Here is a 24,253-nt window from a genome sequence, read left to right on the forward strand (position 1 = left end):
TCACTCAGGCCTGGGGAGGTGGTTTTCTGCCGCGGCACAAGCCTGTCTCTAAAGTTGCAGGATGGAGTGGGACTGATTTTACTCAACTGGTGGTGGGGGAGAGGCGGCGGGGGAGAGGAAAATGGAGATATTGTCACCGTAGTGACAGCTCGGCAGGCAGACAAACCTGTGACCTCCACAGGGGGATGGGCTGGTGTTCACAATCGCACTGGAAAGCAAGACCCAGGCCACTGAGCGTGACCGGGGCTGCCCCCCGGCCTTTCTGCCCTACCTCCCAGTTTGAGTAGCCGCGGCCCCTGACGTCTGACCAGTTTCCACTGTGCCCAGGATGAGGGGAGCACCGTGCTGGGTGGGCAGAGATAGCCTTGCACTGCCTCCTACATACTCCTGAGATGCGTGGGGAGAAAGAAGTCTCATGCTCAGTCCAGAACGGAGATGTTCAAAGATTTTGCTGTTTGGGGAGAGGACAGTAACCCAAGAGGGTTCTGAAGTGCCCAGAGCCCTGCGTGAACTTCCCGCCAGGTTGTGCTGCTGTAGGAGGAGTGGCCCGGATAAAGGGTTCCCTTTCAGCTTTGCCGACTTGGACTCAGAGCTCAGCTGCTCGGATCCCATGACTTGGCCCAAGGCGGGAACTGAGGCCCTGGAAGAGCCGTACTTCCAGTTTGGAGCCTCTGACTTCCCACCCTGAAGGAGAGAAGCACTGGGCTTTATTGCTTGCAGCCGGCAGCCCCCTGGTGTGGCCTAGTGGGGACCCAGAGTTCTCCATTGGAACTTTGGTCCCCGAGAGTAAATCAGGCAGATCAGGTCTGACCTCAGTCACGTGTATTCCTTAGTGCCAGAAATACCAGCTCTCTTAGGATTGAGCAACCGTTTTTTCCTCACCATCAAGGATGATTTTTAACTGTTTCCTACCTTGGATTTTTGTTGTTGTCTAAAATATCTACCAGAGAGCAGAATGTTAAAAGGAAGATAGAAGAAGGGGCAGATGAAGGGCGTAAAAGGATGTATTTATGAAACCACTAGAAGCTGTCCGTAAGTACAGCTCATTTCCCTGTAGGGAACGTAGAATCCCTGATGGTGGAGAGCATCCAAGAACCTTCACACCCTATCTCATTTGCTAGAACAATCCAGTGAGGTTGACAGGGAAGGGCCATTTTCTTTTCATGTATGTCTCCCAGATGTAGACACGGTCTTTGAGAGCGATTTTTTCTGCCTCCTATCCATGTGCCGTGCTTAGTCCGATCTCCTGCATGCCTCCCTTGTCACTTCTCTGCCTCACCGTACCCCCATGGGAAGATCTGCCCTCTCTGCTCCCTCCCTCTCTCTAATTCTCCTTACCTTCCAGATTCCACCTTTCTAAAACCTTCCAGAGTGATTCCCGACGCCACTGGTCTCTCAATTCTTTTTATCGGCAACAGTGCTTGTAGATTGCATTTATTACAGCGTACTTGGGTTAGGGCAGAAGACGCAAAAAACAGCCCTGCCCTCCAGAGGCCTACATTCTAGGAAAATGGGAAAGTGAAGACCCGGCTCGCAGAGTTGTTGTCATGATTAAATGGATTATTTTACATGCAATGCTTGGCATAGTGCCTGAGACACAGACAGTGCTCCATAAATCCAACATGCTCAGGGTTGTATGTGATATTTAATCCATGCAACTGTTGTGAGAGGCTGATTTTCCTGTGTCCTTTTGCAGATAAAGAAGGGGATGTTCAGATATGTTATGCAATTTTCCCACAGTCACATAGCTAATTAGCAGGAGATCTGAGATCCAAATTCTAAAACTCTGTCTCTTTTTTTAACCTCACCTGAGATACTTTGGTGATAAAAGCAAATGACGCACAATGTTGTCCTAAGATAAAATCCTTGTTCCTTTGGTGACTGCCTCAGTTCTCCCATCTACGAAATGGGAAAGTAGAAAGATTCATGTTGGGAATTGTTGACTATAGCCCGTAGCCCAGAGTGATCACAATTCAGTTAAAAATAACCCCATGGTTTGCAGGAGAAGCCGGGTAGGGGAATGGAGCCTGGGCTTGTGGAAGATTGCTTGGGTCTCATACCTGTCTTCTTTCTGCAGAAAGTAAACTGAGATCCCCGTTTCTGGACCATGTCTGGCCTAGGAAATTCTGATCATAAATCCAGATCTTTGGGTATTTCTGTGGGGGCCGCTCAGGCCTCGGCACGAGAAGGTCGGTCTGCATTGGGCTGAGGTGGCCCCTCTGATTTCTGGGGCCCGACAGGGATTTGCTAGTATTTGCTGACTGACAAGTAGTTCATATCAAGCTGGTTTATTTAGTCACGGGGCTACCAGAACTCGTGGACAGCTTGTTGGTGGCCATATGCGAAGCATTAACACTGTGCCTGGCGTGGAGTGAAGGATTCCGGGTGAATTTTTTCTTTATTCCTCATGACACAAGGACACTGCAAAGGTAGTATTTCAGTTGGGGAAATAGAAGTTCACACAGACATGTCTCTTAGGCACCATACACTTTGTACTTAAATTAGATTTTTGCTGCCAAGTAGGATGTTTTCAGTGTTCTTGAGCTCAGGGCAGAACCTTATTTCCTCCAATCCCTCACCATTGCTGTAACAATTCTCGAGTGCATTTTTCAGCAGAACCCACCTTTGGAAGACAGAATAGGAACCCCTCTGAGATGTCTGTGTCCTAATCCCTGGAATCTGTGAAAACATTACCTTACAAGGAAAGGGACTTCGCAGATATGATTAAATCAAGGACTTGGAGGTGGGGAGATTATCTTGGAGTATATGGATGGGCCCAATATAATCACAGGGGGCCTTATACGAGGGAGTCTGGAAGGTCAGAGTCAGAGGCAGCCATACGACAATGGACGCAGGAGTCTAAGTGACACAGTGGAGGTGAGGGAATTCCACAAAGCAAGGAATGTATGCAGCCTCTAGAAGCTGGAAAAGACGAGGAAACCCATTCTCCCCCAGAGCTTCCGGAAGGAAAGCATCCCCGCCAACACCTTGATTTTAACCCTCTGCAACTCATTTTGGACTTCTGACCTCCAGAACTATAAGATAGTAAGTTTGTGTTGTTTTAAACCATCAGGTTTGTAGTAATTTGTTAACAGCAGCAATACGAGACCAACACAACCACCTTTCCACATGTCCTGTTGGAATATTCTAAAGTTCCAGCTAAGACTCCTCTTCCTTTGTGACCCGGTGCCCTTTAAACAAAGGGGGCAGGTGCCCTCTACCCACTCCCGGGCAGATCTCTGCTGGAGTTAGGTTTCTGCGGGTGGGGGTGGTTTTGTACTGAATCATCAACACACTCATGATCGTGCTTCTGACCACTGACCCTGCTGGCTAGACAGCTGACTGGTGGTGGTGGTGGGGCAATCTGAGCTGATGGCGTTGAGCTGTTTTAGTTTTTGATACACTCTGCTCTGTCTCTGTGGACAGAGAAGCCCGTGGAACAGACGATACTATCTGGGAGTTAACTCGGGAGCCGTGTTTTCCCACCACGGATGGTAGCAGCCAGTGGAAGGTGGGACCCCATGTCAGAGTAACAACAGCTACTGTTGACTGATCACTCACAGTGAGGTTATATCATCGGTTCTCAGTGATCCGAGGAGGAGGGTCCTGTAATCACCCCCGCTTTGCAGATGAGGGAAGTGAACCTCAGAGAGGTCCACAGATGGCACAGCAAGTGAACGAGGAGCCAGGATTCAAACCCAGCACCCTCGCTGCTCCCTTAAATGGCGTGCTGCCTCTCACGTGTGCGCTACAGCCCGGATGAGGCGCTTTTTAAACGTCTGCTGGCTAAGTGAACGAATGACTGTCGCTCAGGCCAGGAGCACCTTTATGAACCCCACCCAGAGGCAGCAGGGTAGACAGAGGGGCTACCAGAAAACCCAGATGGACAGCAAGGAATTTAGTCCTGCAGGTACAAAGATAGCGTGGAGCTGGCTATCTCACTTAGCATCTCCCATCTGGACTTGTGGGGAGGCCCAGCTAAATTCTTGTTGAATTTGGCGGTGTCTTCTATCCAGCGGAGCCCCAGGCGCCGAGCAGGAGGTAGGGATGGTGATCTCTGGAGATCTCCCTTTCCCCTGGGGCTTCCCACCCCCCACCTTTGGATGCTCCAAATGGCCCAGCTGGTGATCCAGGGTGGGCGATGGGTGCAGGCTTGATAATTTCCTTTCTTCCCTCCCTGAACACGGATGAGAGAGAAGGGGAGGAGGGGCGTGGTGATAGACATACACTTAGTGTGAAGCGGCAGGGGTCCCCTATGGCCTTTGCCTGTCTAGAAATTACCAGTGTCCCTAATATATGGCAGCTTGTGCAGATGCTTCTTCCCTTTTGCTTTCTTTTGTGTCTTGCTTTTGTGAGAGAGACGAGAATTTACCACTGATGAGCCTCATGCTATGTAATGAATAGAAGGCTAGTGACCCCAGCTGTCTCCCCCTCCCACCATCCCCAGGAACGTCTTGTCAGCCTTGGCGGTCTTTGCCTGGCCGGTTCCTACGGGCTGCTGCAGCTTTGTTAAATTGCCCCACGGCTCCTGTCTGACACTTTTGGTTTCCTTCTTCTTCAGATCCCTCTCAAGTTATTACTTCATTTGTAGCAGTGGTCAGAGCAAGGAAATTCTATTGATTTTCCTTCTTTTGTTCTCAGTTTCTCCATATATTAATTGGGTCTAATCATGTTCGCCAACCTCCTATCTTTAGGGGAGATTCAGTTTTTGGTGTTTAATGGGAGGGATAGACAGTGTTTTTGCCTGGAGCGAGAGTACTCAGATTCCAGGACTGCACAGATTTTAGGACGGAACTCAGTTTTGTATTTCAGCAGTATTTTGTTTTCGTCTTTGTTTTATTTTAAAGGTCACTGTCTGTTCTGGGTGTTTCCTGGTCCATGCAACGCCGTAAGAAGCCATTCACCTAGAGGTGTCACATCAGTGATTTAAGATTTGGAGGGGCTGGGGGGAGAGGAGGTTCAGGACAGCTCTGGAGATTTGGGCCCCATCTCATGCTGGGGCACTGGAAGCGGCCTCTGCTAATTGCACCTTGTCCTGTCAGGACACATCAGACAGGGCCACGGCGACACCCGAGCTTGGTGGGGGTGGGATGGTCTGCAGTAGCAGGTGCCACTGCTGCCGGGTCCTGGGAGCGCTTTGTTACTCTGGGGAGCGCGAGCCGGCCATCAGTCATGTGGACCGAGGTCAGGGGGCTGTGCAGAGCCGGGTTCTCCAGGAGCCCAGGAGGGCCAGTACTGAAGTGAAGGCTGTTTGGGGCTGGGTGGTGCCAGAGCTGGTGTGTGTGTGTGTGTGTGTGTGTGTCCTCACGAGTGACGATGTTTGCCTTCAAGAATACTCCTAACACTAAAAAAAAAAAAAAAAAAAAAAAAAAATACTCCTAACACGAGAAATTTGTTTTTTCGATCGCCTTCCAAAAAAAAGACAAAACAAAACCCCTCAGTCCTTGAATTGTGTTAAGGGGAGCATAAATTTTGGCTGTAGGGAGCACTCGAGGAAGCGCAGCTCAGCTCCAGGTCCTGCAGCAGGAAGCCTTCCTCCCTTTTTGTCGCTGCCTGGTCCCTCTGCCCTGCCCTTCAGAGTTTCCTTGTGACTGTCCCGAGCTAGGGCCTGCGGGCGTGTTTTGTTGACATGCTGGTGTGCGCCCAAGGACAAGCGCATGGCTCCCTGCTGGCTGTGCAGGAAGGAGCAGTGGGGGCATGTTCCAAGCCCCTGGGCCTGGTGGTGACTGCTGTGGCCAAGTGACGCCGTGTGCCCCTGGGACGGAGTGACTGTAGGCGGCACGGGGCACTCCACACTCTTTTTCCTACCCCACACCCCATCCGCATGACCCTCTTCCGGTCACGGCTGGCCCGTGTCTCTGAGCTGCCTGCCTAGGTTTGAGCACGTGGCCCTCCTACAGAAGGAAGAGATTGGCCATCGGGCAGTGTGGACTGGTGGGAGAAGTCTGTGGATTTGGGCCGAGCTGTGCTCTAATCCCAGCTCTGCCACTGAGCAGCTCTGTGGCGTTGGTTAAACTCCCTGTCCTCTCTGAGCCTTAGTTTCCTCATCTGTTAATGTAAACCGTGAGTACGGTACCCGCCACAGGGCAGTTGCTTGACAAATTGTACGACGATTATCGAAGCCGTGAGGTCGGCTTTGTTTGCGCTAACAGCACACCGACTGTGAAGTCCTCCAACACCCCTGCACAGGACAAGCCTGATCCTAGCAAAGGGGGCCCCCGCCTTGGACCTGATGACCTCTGCTGTCATTCTAGTCACGGGTGGACAGCTTCTTGTGTACTTGTAGGGCTTCCCTGGTGCTCCCCTCTTTCCCCGGTTAGCAAAGGGGCTAGTGGAGCCCAGGGAAAGAGTGCAGGCTGCCAGGGCAGACCTTCAAGCCAGCAAATCAACGTTTATTTATAGGTCTTGGAGGGAGACAACAGTGCAGCATTGGAGAAGGGCCTGACCGAGGCAGCTGCAGGGGGCAGGGGGCAGGGGGCAATGACAGTGGTGGGGGGCCAGAGGGGGCAGAGAGGCCAGGTGGCACTTGTGTGGTGGCGAGCCAGAGTTCCGGCAGAAAGCAGCAGATTCCAACAGAGTAAACTGAGGTGTGTGTAATAAGATGGCTATTTATAAAAGTGTGGGCAGGGGAATGTACGAGGTAAGATAGCGCAGTACCCTGGGGGCTAGGTCAAGGGGAGAGGGGAGCCGTATGGAGAGGGCTTCCTGACGGGAGCTGTGACCTTCAGTAGACCCGGCGAGGGAAGCGGCTGGGGGAGTAAATGCCCCATCTTGTTCTCTTCCCTCCCTCTGACCTGCTGCTGGCATTCACCGTTGACCCAGGCTGCAGAAGCAGAGGGAAGATGGCAAGCGGCTGACCCTGTGGGACATGCTCCTGGGGGCACAGAGCTGGGAGAAGAGTGGTGCAGAGAGAGAGCCTGGAAGGGCCAGCGGAAGAGAATTGGCACAGAGAAGCAAGGGCTAAGGGAGAAGGAAGGTGGGGGATATTTAGGGGTACATGGGTGAAGAGAGTTGAGTTACCCAGGGGGACCCAGCCAGAGGCTCTGTGGCAGAATGATTAATATCACGGCCTTGAGGAGGCAGACAGAATGGGGACTGATTTTACCCTACTTCTGTGTGGTCTTGGGCTGGCTGTTTCACCTCTCTAGGCCTGTTTCCTCATTTGTTTCACCTCTCTAGGCCTGTTTCCTCATCTGTGACGTGGGAATGATAAAGATACTATTTTCTACCTTGTAGTGGGGTGCCATGAAATACTAAAATACGCTGCAGGATGCCTGGGACACTGGAACTGGGTAAGTGGAGACAGGGCAGATAGAGGGCTTTGACAGAGGTCCAGCTGAGCAGGCCACGAGTATTGTGTAAGGCCCAGTGGGGATATTATGTATCCGACGACTGTATGTCAGGTACCCCTAGTCACTGGGAATGCAGAGGTGAACAAACTAGACCAGTCTGTCTCCCAGGGAGCTTCTGTATCTAGTGTGGAGAGACAGGTAGTAAGTAAAGATTAATAAAATGAGTTTTGGGGTTGGCAAAGTGCTAAAAAGACCATAAACCAGGGGGTTGGGGGGTAGGTAAAGAAAGAGCAAATACTGTACAGAAGGAGTTTGGGGAAGACCTCAAGGAGGCAGGGGAGTGCAGAGCTCACAGAGAAGAAGCAGTGCTCTGTAGAGATGAGGGGAATGTTACTGGACAGGGCCCAGCAGGTGCCAAGGCCCTGAGGCTGGTGTTTCTGGGGCAGAGAGGTGGCTCGGGGTAATAGCAGCTGCCCCTACGTGGACATAAGGACTAAGTGGAAAGTTCTTAGCCCGTGACTGGCACCTACCTATGCATGCTCAGGGACCCCGAGTTGTTGGCTGGTATTATTATTACTTTAACAAAAATTATTCTTTTAGGGGCAGCTGGGTGGCTCAGTCGGTTAAGCGTCCGACTTCGGCTCAGGTCACGATCTTGCGGTTCGTGGGTTCGAGCCCCGCAACGGGCTCTGTGCTGACTGCTCAGAGCCTGGAACCTACTTCGGATTCTGTGTCTCCCTCTCTCTGCCCCTCCCCTGCTCACACTCTGTCTCTTTCCCTCTCTCTCAAAAGTAAATAGACATTAAAAAAAATTCTTCTTTTAGAACAGCGTGGCATAAATAAGTGGGTAGGTGTGGTATTAAGATGTTCCAGTGGATCAGCAGACATTTACTGCCAAGGTGGTGCCGAATGTAGCGTTGAAGAGTCCAGGCTCTGAGATGAGAACGCCTGGTTCAACTCCTGACTTGACTGCTCCCCACGTGGCCCTGGGCCTCCGACTGGAGCTGAGTGTCCTCCTCTCTGTCAGGGGGGAACAGTAACAGCGTCTCTCTCATGGGGTTGCTGCAAAGATGAAGTGCATTATTCTTTCTAAGGCACTTAAAAGGGAGCCTGGCCCACAGCAGAGGCTAGCTGCTCGTACTGTCATTGCTGAGGCTCAGGGGTAGCCCCGGTGACAGAACCGGGAGCCAAGGGCTCTGTCTGCAAGGAGCTCACGGTTGGGTCCGAGACATGTGTTCAAAGAGATCCCAACCACCGAGGGTGGCATATGATGGTTATTGAGTAAGTGGCCCGACCGTTATTGGCCCTCCTCAAGGGCTGGAGGAGGGAAGGGAAGGCTCTGAGGAGGGCTGTGGAGACAAGAAAATGAAATTAATGCTAACTAGATCTGATAGCATCAGGTGAAGACGAAAGCGATCATATCAGTGCTTCTGCTCTTCCCACGTAGGCTTTTACAGCCATGTGCACATCCCTAGGCCGGGCCCCCTTACCTCTCATATCTGTCAGTTAGGGAGAGCCCCCCAAGTCCGTCTGTCAGCTCCTAGGGGCCCTTAAATCTGCTGCAAGTGGTTGGCACTCTTCTACCCTCGACTTCCTCTAGGCCAGAGAGAGAAGGAGAGGTTAGAGGTCAGAGCACAGGAGCTGGGGAGCTGGGAGGACGAGGTGGATGGCAGGGTGGATGGAATTAACCAGAACCCTGTGTGTCTGGCAACTGGCAGATTCTTGTGGTAAGATAAGTGGAACCCTCTGCAAGGTAATTATTAGAGAGCATAAATTCCCCAGATAACCTGTCCTCAGAAGAGATATTGATGGCTGTGGGGCATGTGCTGGAGGCTGCCCTCCCTCCACTGATATTGACTCCTGTCCCCCACCTCTTCCTTCCCCCTCCTTTTCCTTCTTTGTTGCCTTTCTTCTAATCAGCTGCCCGTCCGGCCTTCCTCCCCTACAGGCCTTGGCCTACAGCTCAAGTTGGCTCTTCTGGACCCTTCTTTTCACTCACTTCTTGGCTCTCTAAATGATGGAGGTCCCAGAGCATAGCACGCCCCCCTGCACCCTTACAGTTCAGCAAGATTGGTGGGAGAGGCACAGAGGTGCAGCCCCTGTGGGGAAGAGTTTCAAAGAACGGAAGGAAGCCCCCAGCTTCTCCTGGGTCCAGGTCCTCAGAATGAGCGCTTACTGAGTGCTGTTGGGTCAGAGTCAGGCTCCGTGAAGGGCCAGGCCCGTACCTGGTCCCAGAGATGAAGAGGAGGAAGGTCAAGTGCTCAGCACAGCAGACAGGTAGTAGGCACCTGTTGGCACCTCTCCCGCTCATCACCCTTTCCAAAGCCCCCTCTTTGCCCCAAGCCTGTGGGCCTCCCAGGGAGCTCGCACTTTGGCTGACATTCTCTAAGTATTTGTTTAACAGCCATAAAAAGAGGCAGAAGGCCTGATGGGGCGCAACTAGAGAAGGAGGGCAGGTCTCTCCTGTGTTGACCTGAGTTACTCAGTTCTGGCCCCAGACCTGTGCCCTAACTCTTGACCCAACTGGATGTGGCTTCTTAGAAGCCCATTTACTGCTTTCGCTGACCATGTTTGGGGTGGCGGGGCTCTTACCTCTCTCTGACCCCCCAACAGCTTATCAGTAGAGTGACCTTATCATTTATCAGCCAAGCAAGGGCATTTTTGAGAGGCAAAGCAGGAGTTATTAATAATGATGCCTGCACCTTGATGTGAACTGGGACTGTTCCATGCAAAACGGGTGCTATTTATCAAAGTTCTCTGCCTGAGATAATGCTGATAAATATAAGCTTCTCTAGCTTCCATAATTCTGATGATGGTTTAATCCTGGTGATATTGGATCCTGGGTGCTGTGTGGCTGTCTTGCCTCACCCGTTAATATGACTCTGTGCATATTTGCATCATTTGGAACATGTGAAGATAATTCTCTAGAGACATTTGACAGGTGGAGCCTGGGGCCCAGAGGAGTGGAGAGACTTGCTGAAGATCCACAGTGACCAAGTTCCGACTTCGACCTGGCACTGAGGTCTATCCTTGATTCCCACATGGGTCTCTCAGGGGCCAAGCCCCATCTCTCCACTCCAGGACACGGTAGCATGTCCTTACCCAAACAGCAAGGGCTGGGATGCATCTGTGAGCCTTATGCTGCCTCTGGGTACATTCTGGAAAGGAGAGAGAGGATGAGGGAGGCAGGGGGGCACCAGGGGCAAAAGTCTGAACAAGACCCTCTCCTGTGCCTCGTGGTTCCTGATAATGTTACTTGGAATGAGAGGCCAAGGAGGGTTTAGGCACCATCCTGTTTGACAGGGAGCACCCCAGGGAGGGGACAGTGCTCTCAATGTCCCCATTTTCACTCAACAGGAGGCAATGAGGCCTCTGCAACTGTAGGAAGCACGTTTCGCCCATTGGCCAACAGCATTTTCTAATAAAAAAAGGGCTTTTGAGAGAGGCTAGAAAAAGAAGTAATTTCCAGTGATGAGTTTTGCATGCTGTAGTTAACAATAATTATTAAATAGGTAGGGTGAGCTAGTGCTTGTTTTCCTTATTGTTAACTGTATTTATGGGTTTTTATTAAGTTGTACCAAGCTGGGATAATTGGGAAATGCTCCACTTGAGCTGTGGGACTCTCGGCCTCCCGTTCTATTTTCTTTCCTTCCAAGGGCGGAGTCTTTTCATCATTTGAGACTTAGGTTGTAAACCAGGAGTTGGCAAACTTTTTTTTCTGTAAAGGTCCAGAAGGCTTCACAGGCCACGCAGTCACTGTTGGAACTCCTCAGTGCTACCACTGCGGTGCAAAAGCAGCTCAGACCACATGTGAATGAATGCGCATGGCTGTCTTCCAATGAAACTTTATTTATAGGAATTTGTGGGGGCTACATTTGGCCCAGGGGCTGTCATTTGCAAGCCCCTGCTGTAAACAGTGGAGAATTCCTGGAACTCGGAGCCTGGACAGTGAGGATCTAATCTCAGCCCTGCCCCGGTGTGACTGGAGGAAATTACCTCACCTCTCTGGTTATTGGTTTTCCTTGCAGTACAACAAACGCATCACATTAGACAATCTTGAGCACTCCGGGATTCTTATGGTAATCTGGCATTTTCCTTTTTGTCCCTTCAGTCAATGTTCAGAGAGCCACAGGGCCTCTCAAAGCCCGTTACCCCTTGTTCACCTTCGGGATGGATTTGGTTTCTAAACCACAAAATAACGTTTTGTATTTCTCTGATGGTATCTTTTCAGGCAGCTCCATAACCAACCTACTTCTTGAGTTACTAAGAGGTGGCTCTGTGACAGGCTCTGTAACTAACAGTGCTTCTGGAACTGTTTGGCAGTTTGGGAAACCGAGGCACAAAAAATGAAAAATGGCTAAGGCTGCCTAGCAAATTTGGTGATGCTCTTAGAGAAACCTGGTGCCTCCAAAAAAGTAAGTGTTGTTTAGGCTATTCCAGTTCTGGAGGCTCAATCTTGGTGAAGGGGCAGCAGTTGCCATGAGAGGCTGCTGGGGTCGTGGCCGAGAACAGGGTTCTGGACTGAAATTGCCTGGGCTTATGTCTTTGCAGCAGCCCCGAACACCCTAGGCAAATCACTGAAAACGCTCTGTGCCTCAGTTTCCTAATCTGTGAAATCAGGGGGAATAATCAGAGGGGGTTGTGTGGGGACGAAACGAGATCATCTGTCAGGTGCTTAGAACAGTACCTGGCACACATAGTAAATGCTCAATAAATGGCAGCCAGGCCACTGTTATTTTTGTTATCACCATCTTGTCACCCTTCTATAAATATGTCGAGGATGTTTCTTCCTCATTTTGATATTCGACTCTTCTTCAACTTTTGGATTGGAGATGTGGGCTGATCTGTATGTCAAGTGACTCTCGGTGAGGTGGAAGGATTGGGGAAAGAAGACAGGGAAGGGGGGAAGGTGCGGGGAGGGAGGGAGGGAGCTTGGAAATAGCTCCACGAGGAAAGGAGGGTCAGATTTTAAATACAGCCACATCCCCTTATATTGTTGGGCTGGGAAGAAAAATAGACTTCCCTTCAGCAGTACGGAGGTTCTGGTATCTTTTGTTCTTATCCCAGGATGTGGAGGTTATGAGGGCAGCTTTAGGTATTTCTAGGGTGACTTACCTTTTGGTTTTGGTTTTGTTAGTTTCCCAGAATATTTCAGTCTTTTCTACCAGAGGACTTAAATTTGGCAACATGACCAGCCTCTTGGTCAACCTGGCTTTGTTCTGTCCTTGTTAAAAGGTTTACAAGCGTGTGGCTCAAAAACCAGCAGGCCTGAGGCAGTTTTCTCAGAGGGCCACCAGGAGAAATTGGGGTGACTCTCAACCTTGTGGCAGGTTAAATGAGACTCAGTGCTTCTTTGTTTGGCTTGATGTCCCTTAGAAGGGCGGCCTGGAGATCATTTGGTCTGCAGGGCGTTTGCTTCTGCTGGCTGATTTTAACCAACTCTGACAGGAGGGCAGAGGCCCCCAAGCGAGGTCAGGACCACAAATCCCATCCCAGCAGGTGCATGATGGGGAGACAGCGCCCTCCGGATGACCTTCAAGTTCCCATTGATTTCCCGTCAAGCAGTGCTTCCCCACCCCCCATCCTGCTCCTGTCCCTGCCACTACCCATAGGCTCGGGGCTCTGGAAAGAGACATGGATCAGTTCTCTGGGAAAGAACATGCAGAGGAGGTTAATTTAGAGACACGTCCTTTCAGGAAACTGGAGTAGGTACTTTGGGGACCATCTTCTGGCACTGCTAGTTTACAGTGCCAGCATGAGGCCTAGAATGTTCTTTTTGGGCACGGAAAAGAAGGACTGATGTCATGAAGGGCATCATTTAGCCTCTTGGCCACACTTCTCTCCAGGTTTGATAGTGTGCAGGTGGCATTGTTGGGTCATGAGCAAGATTCAAGCACGATCAGCAGAATGGGCCCCTAAGCCACTGATGACTGTGTTGGGCAGGGAGGATCAGAAGTGAGAAGGTCGTGGGTGGTGTCACTCTCATTCCCTGTGCTGGGGGCCTCCCCCTAGGACTGACCTTCTTGTGCTCTGGAAGGCCTGTCTTCCATACCATTCAAGTTGTCTGTTGCAGGTAGCCTGGATCTTTCACTTACTTTGTTTGGTGTTATATGTCAAGCGATTCCCTATGTGCCAGATCCTGTGTTAGGTTCAGAGAGTGGTAGACAAGAGAAATAACGACCCTGCTCTCATGGAATTCATAATGTAGAGACAATCAGCAGGCAAAGAAAAAACAGAAAAAGTTTGATAGTGGTATGATGGAAAAAACAAAACAAAACAAAAATAAACCAAAATAGAACGAGACATAGCAAGGACTGGGGCAGGAGTGGAGTAAGGTGGGCTGCCTTAGGGTGGGTCAAAGAAGACTCTTCTGAGGAGAAGCCAGCCATGAGAAGACCTGGGGGAACTGTATACCAGAAAGAGGGAATAGCCTATGCAAAGGTCCTGAGGTGAGATGATTCTGGCATATTAGAGGGACATAGAGAAGTGTAGTGAGGATGAGGTTGAGTAGGTAAGGGGGGCAGGAGACAGGGGAAGTAGGAAAGGTGGGCATAGCCAGACAGTCTGGGGGCCTAGAGCTACGGGAAGGAGTTTGGATTTTATTTTGAGTGCGGTGAAAGCCATTGGGGGGATTTAAGGAGGAGAATGTCAGGATCTGATTTCCATTTTAAAAAGATCACTTGGACTGCTGCGTTGAGAATTGACTACAGAGGATGTGTTCTTTGTGGCTGTGTTTTAAATGCCAGGCCAATATTCTTTTTATCAGGGAGGGCAATCTTGAGGCCCTTGTTTTCCAGCAGCGAAGATGGGGTTGAGGATGTGTTTGTCCAAGAATTGTCTCTAATCAATGGTCTGCTTCTACAGGCAGGCACACCCAGGGGACAACATATTGGTGCCCAGCTCATAGCTGGGGTTTCAGAGAGGACTCAGTCTATGAACCAGGGAAACTAAAAATCCGTTCTCAACCAATGAAGTGTCTGTGATGTGTGTGTGTTTTCTTTCTAGGTGTGCTTCACCCTAAGATAAAACAGTCTCTCTCTTTTTTTTTTCCCCCACTTTTGAAAGTTGGTTGCATTCTACACATACTTTAGCCTCCAGAGGAGAGATTTATTTTGTCATGTCTGGCTGCCTTTTGAAAGGCAAACCTTGGATACAAGAAAAGCTACAGTCTTCTTCCTCCCCGGAGCATCCCCCTTTCCTGACCAACCCCCCCCCCCCCCCCCCCCCCCATTATTTACTGGAAGGAATCATCCTTTTTCCCTCCTGTCTCCAGTCTCTTGTCCTTGGCGGCCCCTTGACTTCGACCCTGAGTTGTGTATGTCATCAGAACACCCAGTGGCAGCTCGGAAATCATGGCCAGGTTCAATATAAATTCCGTCTTGCTTAGGCAGCTTTGCATAATAAGTCCCTGAAAAGTCTTCACCGGAGTAGATGCCGGAAAAGGGATTTATTGGGTCTAGCAGGCCTGAACATCAGACTGCATGGCATTTAAGTCATGAGAGGAGTTTCAGGGTTCAAATTCTTCATCTGACTTGGCTTTCGTGAAGCAATACCCTGGCCCCCAAGGTGCCTTTCCGGCGATGTGTTGAAGGTCAGAGTTATTGCTAGAGTGACCACTCAGAGAATGTCAGGATCTTCTCCATACATTTGCCTTAAAGCAGGCCTCACGGTTGTTTTGTTAGGGATGAGGGCTTCTGTGGGACTAGCCTGCAACAGGGCAGTGCTGCTAGGTTGATCCACACCAGCTGCCAGAGAAAAAATTTCAGGAGCAAACCCAGCTGAGTTAAAGTCAGTTAACTGGGCTCTCCTGCTCTGCCCTTAGAACATGGCCAAAGAACATCACAAGGCTCTCTTGTTCTTCCCTTTGCTTTGGAGGTTGGTGAGCCATCATTAGGCCAGTGAGTCTCATATTTCTCAGAATCACCGGAAGGGGGGGGGGTGTCTGTCAAAAATACGGATGTCTGGATCACATGCCAGACCTCCAGAATCAGGATTTCACAGCCTCCCCACCCCCACTAGTTCTGACACAAACCAAAGTTTGAAAGCCACTCCCTAGAAGATTCTTCTGGAGAGTGAGGTGATGGCATTCTTGATAAGCACCAAAGGCTCATTTCCTGCACCAGCCGAGGAAGAGTTCATCCTCTTGGGGTGGTCTGTTGACAGCCCAGTGTTCAGGGAGCTTGTGAAGTTCAGAGAAGGGGGAGATGAGTTCTTTGTCTTGCAGAGAGGCGTGAATATCATAGATGGAGAAATGAAAATCTTGAGAGCTGAGGTGATTTTTTCTTTTCATGAGATGAATGGGAAAATTCAGTAAGATTTGAACCTGTAGGATATCTGTTTTCAGTTGCCTAAGCCTGGGCTCTGGAGAAGCCAGATAACTTCAGGCTCACCTCATTTGCATATGGAGAAAGAATGTCCCAAGTATCTCTCAGCTGTGAAGCTTCCATTAGGATGGCCTGACATTTCTTTTTTTTTTTAATCTTATTTTTTATTTTTTAAAAATGTACATCCAAATTAGTTAGCATATAGTGCAACAATGATTTCAGGAGTAGATTCCTTAGTGCCCTTACCCATTTAGCCCATTCCCCCTCCCATAAACCCTCCTGTAATCCTCAGTTTGTTCTCCATATTTATGAGTCTCTTCTGTTTTGTCCCCCTCCCTGTTTTTATATTAGTTTTGTTTCCCTTCCCTTATGTTCATCTGTTTTGGCACTTAAAGTCCTCATATGAGTGAAGTCATATGATTTTTGTCTTTGACTAATTTCACTTAGCATAATACCCTCCAGTTCCATCCACGTAGTTGCAAATGGCAAGATTTCATTCTTTTTGATTGCCAAGTAATACTCCATTGTGTGTATACACACACACACACACACACACACACACATTACAATAATACTCCATTGTGTGTGTGTGTATATATGTATATATACACACAATAGAGTATTACTTGGCAATATGTATGTGTATATATATATATATATATATATATATATATATATAACATGTGTGTGTATATATATATATATATATATATATATATATATATATAAAATATACCACATCTTCTTTATCCATTCATCCGTGGATGGACATTTGGGCTCTTTCCATACTTTGGCTGTTGTTGATAGTGCTGTTATAAACATGGGGGTGCATGTGTCCCTTCAAAACAGCACACCTGTATCCCTTGGATAAATGCCTAGTAGTGCAATTGCTGGGTCGTAGGGAGGCTGCACCAGCTTGTATTCCCAAGGATGGCCTGACATTTCAGTCAAGGCTTATCACACGCTTCTGCAGTCCCAGTACTGTGCTTGGTTGGGTAACATGGAAATATATAACTCTTAGTTCCTGTCTTCAAGAGTCTTATGATCTAGTTGGGTGGAGAGACATAAGGGGGATGGTACGGACTGGCCAAACATGGCTGAGACTCAGGGAGCCCTGAGAAGGCAGAGAGCAAACACTGTTGGCAGGGGTCACTGGGGAGGCTTCCTGGAAGAGGCAGGCCTTCAGCCAGCCCTTGAACAGATTAAGATTAGCCAGGCTAGGGGCAAGAGACAAGAATTATAGGTGGGAGGAAAGACCTGAGTAAAGTATTTCGTTGGGGTCCAGGGGTAGGGCTGTCTGATTCATATATACAAGAAGGTCAGGTGAGGATTCATTCATTCATTCATTCATTCATCATTCAACCCAACATGGCAAGCTCTGTGTTGGGCTTGGGGATAGAGCAGCAAATGAGCCAGGCGCTGTTTCTGTTCTTGGGTAGGCTTTGGACTGCTGGGGTCATCATGCAATGGCTACTCAGCTCTCCTGGTTGCCTGAGGTTTTGGGACAGAGGCTTGGGTTGGCACTTGCCAGCCTCAAAGACACTGCAGCAGTGAGTGTGGCGTGTGTATGTCGTGTGGAGGGCATCAGCCGGCTGAAGAAGATGGTGTGTCACACAGGGGCAGAAGATGCTGCTCTTTGGGGGAAGGAGAAGGGAACCACCATTGATGAAAGGCATTTCCCTCTGTGCGTCAGACGTTTTCTGTCATTTAGTTCTCTCACAGACCTGAAGTAGGCGTTGTGGTTAAGTAGAGCTGAGGCTTGGGGAGGGTAACTGACTTGGTCTGAGGTTGTAGCCAGTCAGCCATGGAGCTGGATTCAGATCTGCCTGATTCCAAGTCTCTGTTCTTTCTGTTCCACTCCAATCCCTCGGCTCTCCAAGGGCCCTGTCGTCCTCCAGAGGAGTTTGGACACCAGTGGGAGCCATTTTGGCTTCCATCCTGAGGAATGAAAGACAAAAAACTGAGCTCCAGGGATATCCCTTTTTGTCAGGACGGGTGGGAGAAGAGCTGCAGTGATTATAGTCGGGGGCTGCTGCAATGGCCCAGGAGCCCAGGGACGATGACTCAATGGAAGTGGTTGCAGACATTCTCTCAACATTTTTTGGAAGTTGTGAGTAGACAGCCATGCAATCGAAATCACCAACGTATACGTGCAAGAAACTCTGAAGACTGTCCTAATATAAACATCTACCATAGGTATATGAGTTGTTGTTGAAAGCAATTCATCTGTGTGCTGGGCTCTGTGCTGGACACTGGGGATAAGTCAGGAAAACAGCGGGCTTGCAGGGTTACCGGGTTACACTGCCCCAGGGGGTGCCGTTCACATTGAAGTTTACATGAATGGTGCCCCTGGGCAGGTGGCTACGTGCAGTGGCCCCGCAGATGGTCTCTGCCCTCAGAGACTTTACAGTCTTGTAAAGAAGACAAATATTAAACATTGAATGGAATTGAAACTAACGTTATGAATAGTATTATTATTGCCATCTTTGTTGGGAGAGGGCAGAATGAGGGAAGAAGAGGACTGAAATCTTGCTCTCACCATTCTCTGCAGGCCTTTCCTATTTTATTTTATTAGTTGTTTTTTTTTTTTTTAACGTTTATTCATTTTTGAGAGACAGAGACAGAGTGCAAGTGGGGGAGGGGCAGAGAGAGAGGGAGACACAGAATCTGAAGCAAGCTCCAGGTTCTGAGCTGTCTGCACAGAACCTGACCCGGGGCTCAAACTCATGAACCGCGGGATCAATGACCTGAGCCGAAGTCGGACGCTTAACTGACTGAGCCACCCAGGGGTTCCAGGCCTTTCCTCTTTTAAATATCAGAAACACTGCCTTAGCTTGGGCTGCTAGAGCAGGATGCCATAGACTGAGTGGCTTAAACAACAGATAGTTATTTTCCACAGTTCTGGAGGCCGGGAAGTCTGAGATAAGGGTGTATTCTTGCTGCGTGCTCACATGGCAGAGAGAGAAAGAGGAAGAGAGAGGTCTTTCTCCTGTCCCTTCTTATATAGGGGCACTAATCCTATCATGAGGACGCTGTCCTCACGACCTAATTACCTCCCCAAGGCTCTGTATCCAGATACTAGAACATTGTGTGTGTGTGTGTGTGTGTGTGTGTGTGTGTGTAGGGGGGGTGGGTGTTAGGGCTTCAACACATAGATTTCAGGGGAAACAGTTCAGTCCGCAGTAAACCCTAACCCTGGCTTTCTTTGAAGGGCAGCTTTAGGAAGAGTGTAACTAACTCTGAGGAAAATGAAAAGGTTCCTCCACCTTGCCAAATATTGCCCCCTGCTTGCTAGTTATAAAATGCTATGTAAATGGGAACCGGCTTTCTGCGGTGCAGTTAGAGTTAAATATATTTAAATGCAAACAGGAGGAAGTTAGCATATCGGTGTAGATGCGTCTTAAAGTGTATTTGTGGGTGGTGGTGGCAGTGTGGGCAGCTGGGTGAGACAGCAGGAAATCCAGGTGCCCACAGAGAACAGGAGGGGCCGGTGGGGGGAAGGAGGGGCCAGAAATCCTGCCACAGGCTAGGGCTTCTTGTTATCTCTGCTTATCTCTGTTTATGTGCACAAATAGCAATGATGGGCCAAGGTCCTGTTTTTACTGTCAAAGGGGACTGGTGGACGGCATCAGGGATGGAAAGAAGGGTGACACCCTGAGAAATGCAAGAACCCAGTGCCAGATGGGATGAAGGAAAGGGGAAGGCCAAGGACACCTTGCTAGGGAGAGAAGAGCAGTGTTCTCTCACTGCCTTCTCCCCACACACCCTCCCAACCCAGAAGAATGGCGACTCTGGGGAGGGAGCAGGCTTCTGGCAGGAGATGAGGAATGTGCTTTTGGACACGTGTTTGGGGTATGACAGGACACCTGTTCTTGGGTCAGAACACAGGAGCAGAGGGACAGTGAAGAGGGAGGGGCCCCAGGTGTCTGAGTTGGACGGTTGGACTTAGGAGTCAGCTCAGGACAGTGGACACGGAATCTAAGAGAACGGGTACGGTCTTGAGAGAGAGAGACAAAGGTGGAGGCATGAGGAAGAAAAGGAGCAGAGGGTCTGTGATGGGCTCTGAAAATCACACTTGGAGCCTGGTTGACAGTTATTTTGGAGAAGTCTTATTTTGACCCCTCTGAATCCTGATTGGTTCCCTGGAATCCAGTTTTCCACAGATATGCTCAAGGAGGGTCACTGGAAAGCTCTGAGAGCTGAAGCTCCCTCACTCCAGATGTGATCGCTAAGGGATCTCCCCCCTCCCAGCGGCCCCCAGAACTGGGCAGTCAGCACTCCTTCAAGCCATAGGCCATGGGGGGCTCCTGCTCTGGCGGAGAGCCTAGCAATTTGTTCCTCTTGCCTTTCCTGCTTCTGATTGCGGCCTTGGGTAGCCCGAAGTAGGCTGTTGATGAGAACATCATTCTATTCTGCCTTGTGCCAGCTTCTTCCAGCCCAAGACATCTATCATCCCGTGGCAATCCAGCCCCCTTGGTTTGATGCAGACAGGTGATGGCTGAGGCTGGGCTGTGCCTGACCCAGCCTGGGGCACGCTCCACAAAATGAGTCATTCCCTGCCAGCCTTTTCCTGCTCCCTCTGCCCCTCACAACTTGAATGCAAATGTCACCCCTGGGATCCTATCATCGAGGGATTTTTTTTTTTTTTTAAAGAAATCCCATATTGAAAAGGACATTTGTCCTCTCTCCTGTTTAAATTGCTTTCCACGGGTTAGGGAGACCTGGCCATCGATTTTCTTCTAGAGAGCAGAACGAGCCCTGTGAAGATTTTGGCTAATTAACTTTTGGAGAGGCACTGCTTGAATTTATCAAAAAGGTTGAAGTCTCTCTTCTCCTCCCACATCTTGAAAAAGGCTTTAAACTTTTGTTTCCAAATCTCTGCCAATGCCTGGACTGTTTAAAAGTGAGTTCCCTGGAGACAGTGGCAGAGAGGGTGTTAGATGTCACATTTTTGCAGGTCCAGCCTGTAATACAGTTGTTCCAGTCCAAAGAAGGTTTTTTTTTTCTGTTTACATAAGAGAGGTATCGTTCACACCAAGATTACATTTAAAAATACACATTCCCCCCCCCCCCAGCATGCCTGTTACTAATAGCATTGCATGTTACGGAAAGTGGAAAATATTTAAGATGAAATTAATTTTCACCCAGCGCACCACTTTGTTTGACTTTCTCGTTCCATTTGGTGTGGGGCACGGACTTGGCCAAACTCACTTTCCCTTCCAGCAACTTCATTTCCTTGTTCCTCTCTTTGGGGTTGGAGTTGTCGGAAGCCAGTAATGAGCGTATCGGGAAAAGTCCAATTTGAGATCCCTCTGCAGTTTCCTTTTCTGTTGGCTTCCAGAGTTTGTTTTGAAAACGGAAACCTTCCTGTCGTCAGCTGATGAGTTGTAGCGTGCCATCTTCTTTTTCTTATGGCTTCTCCTACAGCAGAATTTTTGGAGTTGGGATAGTTAACATCTATTTTGGCCATCTGTCAAAAGATCGTGGGAAACCAGATTACTGTTTCTCACATCGGACACCTCTCTGTTATGTGTTCTTGTCAGTTCTCATCAACCGATTGCTGTTGCTCATCAACTGGTTGGTTGGTTGCTGTTTCATGAAGAAGCTGGAGCATCTAGGACACTCTGGACAGGCTGTGTGTCATCTTACCTGGGCTGAGCTGCCTGTGAAAGTTCTGGCGCACTGGACTATGTCGCCTTAGCAGTGGAGGCATTTAAGCTGGGGGGACACAGATGTGAACGCTTTGTAGGAAATGGTTCTTTATTTTTGATCAATCTCATGATCCTTGTTACCATCTTTGATTACATCAGCTCATGTTCTGTTTTATAGCATTTTAATGGGCTTCCACCCCCCCCAATTCATTTCCAGCTGTGTGGCTATTATAATTTGATTACAGTTTGGTTTTGCAACTGCTAGGATACTTTCGGAGCACATTATGCCTTCCTTGTGAAACTGAAGATGTTCAGAGGGGGAAAAGGAGCAAGGGGACTTTTTTTTTTTAGGAGTTATGTCAATAAGTAATTTCCAAGAGATGCCTCAGAAGCTTCAATGGTCGTATCTTCCCAGAATAAGAAATTTGCTTTAAACTCTTGGTGGACTCTGACCCACTGACTTTTTTGAAAAACACTATAGAAAAATCCCTCTAAAATTTTGCTTTCTTTAGTCCTCTAAATATTTTTGTTAAGAAATATACTATTCTCAACTTAGAGACTTTCTCACCCCGATTTTGGCCTCTTCAAATCTATGCAGAACCAAAACAAAGGGACATTCATAATGTTGCTTCAAAATGAGCTACCTGGTTCTCCCTTCTGGCCCTGTAATCCCTCTGGCTCCCCCCTTCCTGCCTTTCCCTCCCCTCCCCACAAAGAAATATAAGTCTACCTGGCACAGGTTATGTTATTACATTTGTATTTCCTTGAGCCATTTATTAACCTCCCACATGTGCCTGTCTTTGATTTGGTAGGTATTTGATCTCACTGATTTTTTTTTTTTTTTTTTTTATTTGCTCAGTTTTACCAATGTTATATTTCTGGTCTTTGAAAAGGGTATTATCTTAAAATTAGCAGCATCACCACATGTCCAAGGATACTAAAGATTCAATAACATAAAATTTGCTGGGCTTAGATCACCACTCCAACAAACCAGAAAGGTCTTTCTCTTTGTGTTTTAGATTTCAGGGATTGAATTATCTTGACTTCAAAACGCAACTATTATAAATCCTTCCTTTACTTTCAGTTAGGAAGTTATTTTTTCTTTATTTTTCTATTTTTATTTTCTTTATTTTTTATTTTCTTTATTATTTATTTTAAAAAAATTTTTATGTTTATTTATTTTTAAGAATGAGAGAGACAGAGAGTGAGCATGGGAGGGGAAGAGAGAGAGGGAGACACAGAATCTGAAGCAGGCTTCAGGCTCCAAGCTGTCAGCACAGAGCCTGTTGCGGGGCTCGAACTTACAGAACATGAGATCATGACCTGAGCTGAAGTCGGACGTCTATCCGACTGAACCACCCAGGCGCCCCAGAAGTTATTTTTTAAGTGTGTGGTTTTAAAACACTGGTTCGTCCCCCTTTTCGCCTCCTTTCCCCATGACAGCTTTACTTTTATGGGATATTTCCTCTGTCCTGCTAGTCTGTGTTTATGTGGGGTGTTTCTCTCCGATTGCAATGGAAATCTGTGCATCCATGCTTTGGGGTTTGGGTTCACTCTAGAGTGCCTTTGCTGGCAATTACTGAGAACAAAGTGTGGTTAATGTAGGATCTTAATAAGGGGGCTCTAGAAGCCTGAGGTCCTGGTAGATCGATCTCATGTAGAAGATTGTTCTAGAACCACCTCTAGAGGTGGGACCTCATGCTTCCTGGAGTGGGAACTTGTTACTTTTACTAGTGGTTTATCTAGGGGCCCTCGGCTCTTGGTTACAGGGGATTCTAAATTCCCTGGTGATTTTGGCATGGGAAATAGAACCTGGTTGAGACCTGACACCAAGTTGGATTCCTCCCCTCCCTTGGTACTCATTGCCTTGGTCTCCAGATACGCAAAATCTTCCCAGGGAGGTAGGTGGGTACCGTCACTTATCCTCTGGGTGTGTTTCTGTTTTCCCTGGCCTCATTCCTCCTCTGTCTCTCTCCCCTCCTGATAGACTCGGGGACCAGTTCTACAAGGAGGCCATCGAGCACTGCCGAAGCTATAACTCGAGGCTGTGCGCGGAGCGCAGTGTGCGTCTCCCTTTCCTGGACTCGCAGACTGGTGTGGCCCAGAACAACTGCTACATCTGGATGGAGAAGAGGCACCGTGGCCCAGGTAAGCCACGCCACCCTGGACATGTTCTGGCTTCCAGTCTGGAGGGAGGGAGGATCAGCCATTGGGAATCTCCACAGTGATGCTGGGGAAAGGCAAGCTGTACAGCAGGCTGGGATACTCTCATGAAACTCCACTGATTTATAGCTCTAGACACATGTCCCAAGGATGATGGAGGGGAGGGGCAATGGAGCCTTGTTGGCAGGGGTGGGGGGGAGGGGGACAGAGTGAAAGAACTCAGGATTTAGCCCCCAAAAGGGAAGGTTGAGGGCATGGCATCCATCTCATCCTTTGCCCTTTCTGTAGTTCAGTGGTTATTAGCTGGAAATCTGTAGTCAGATCTGGGTTTGAGGCTTGGCTTTATCATCAAACCAAGATCTCTCCCTCAGGTTCCACACCTGCGAAATGGGAGTAATAATAGTTTTCACTTTAGAATTTTGTCAGGATTGCATGGAAATATTCAGAAAAAAATGTATGAGTCGGCACCTAGTAACTATGTGCTCCCAAAATGCTGGCTATTATCGTTGATATTCCTACCATTATTATCATGACACTAGTCTTCTAGGCTCCAGAGAACACCATAAAGACCAACAGGTGGAGATTAGGGAGGCAACCAAAGGAATGCAGTTTTCTGGCTCTCTATGGGTCTATTTTAGAAAGTTTTTATGACGAAAAATTTCAAACCCGTACAAAAGTGGAGAGAATAGTAAAATGAACGTCCATGTATTTATCACCCAGTGTCAACAATGATCAACTCATGGCCCGTCTTGTTTCATTTATACTCACCTCCCACTTTCCTCCTTGACCCTAGGTTATTTGGAAGCAAATCCAAGGCAACATG

At 48.7% G+C, this 24,253-nt stretch overlaps 1 protein-coding gene across 4 annotated transcripts in view; it reads left to right on the top strand.

Moving 5' to 3' along the window:
• DPF3 (double PHD fingers 3) overlaps positions 1–24,253 on the top strand; it is a 256,781-nt gene that overhangs the window by 85,846 nt on the left and 146,682 nt on the right. For all 4 annotated transcript variants that reach the window (XR_007453669.1, XR_007453668.1, XM_049612521.1 and 1 more), the window contains exon 2: positions 23,255–23,415. Coding sequence is in view for 2 of the 4 variants with exons in the window: in XM_049612521.1 (XP_049468478.1) it covers positions 23,255–23,415 (161 nt within the window). In the remaining 2 variants the exon portion in view is untranslated. The remainder of the gene's footprint in view (positions 1–23,254; positions 23,416–24,253) is intronic.

The sequence above is a fragment of the Panthera uncia genome (genome assembly GCF_023721935.1).
Source record: "Panthera uncia isolate 11264 chromosome B3 unlocalized genomic scaffold, Puncia_PCG_1.0 HiC_scaffold_1, whole genome shotgun sequence".
Taxonomy (NCBI): Eukaryota; Metazoa; Chordata; class Mammalia; order Carnivora; family Felidae; genus Panthera; species Panthera uncia.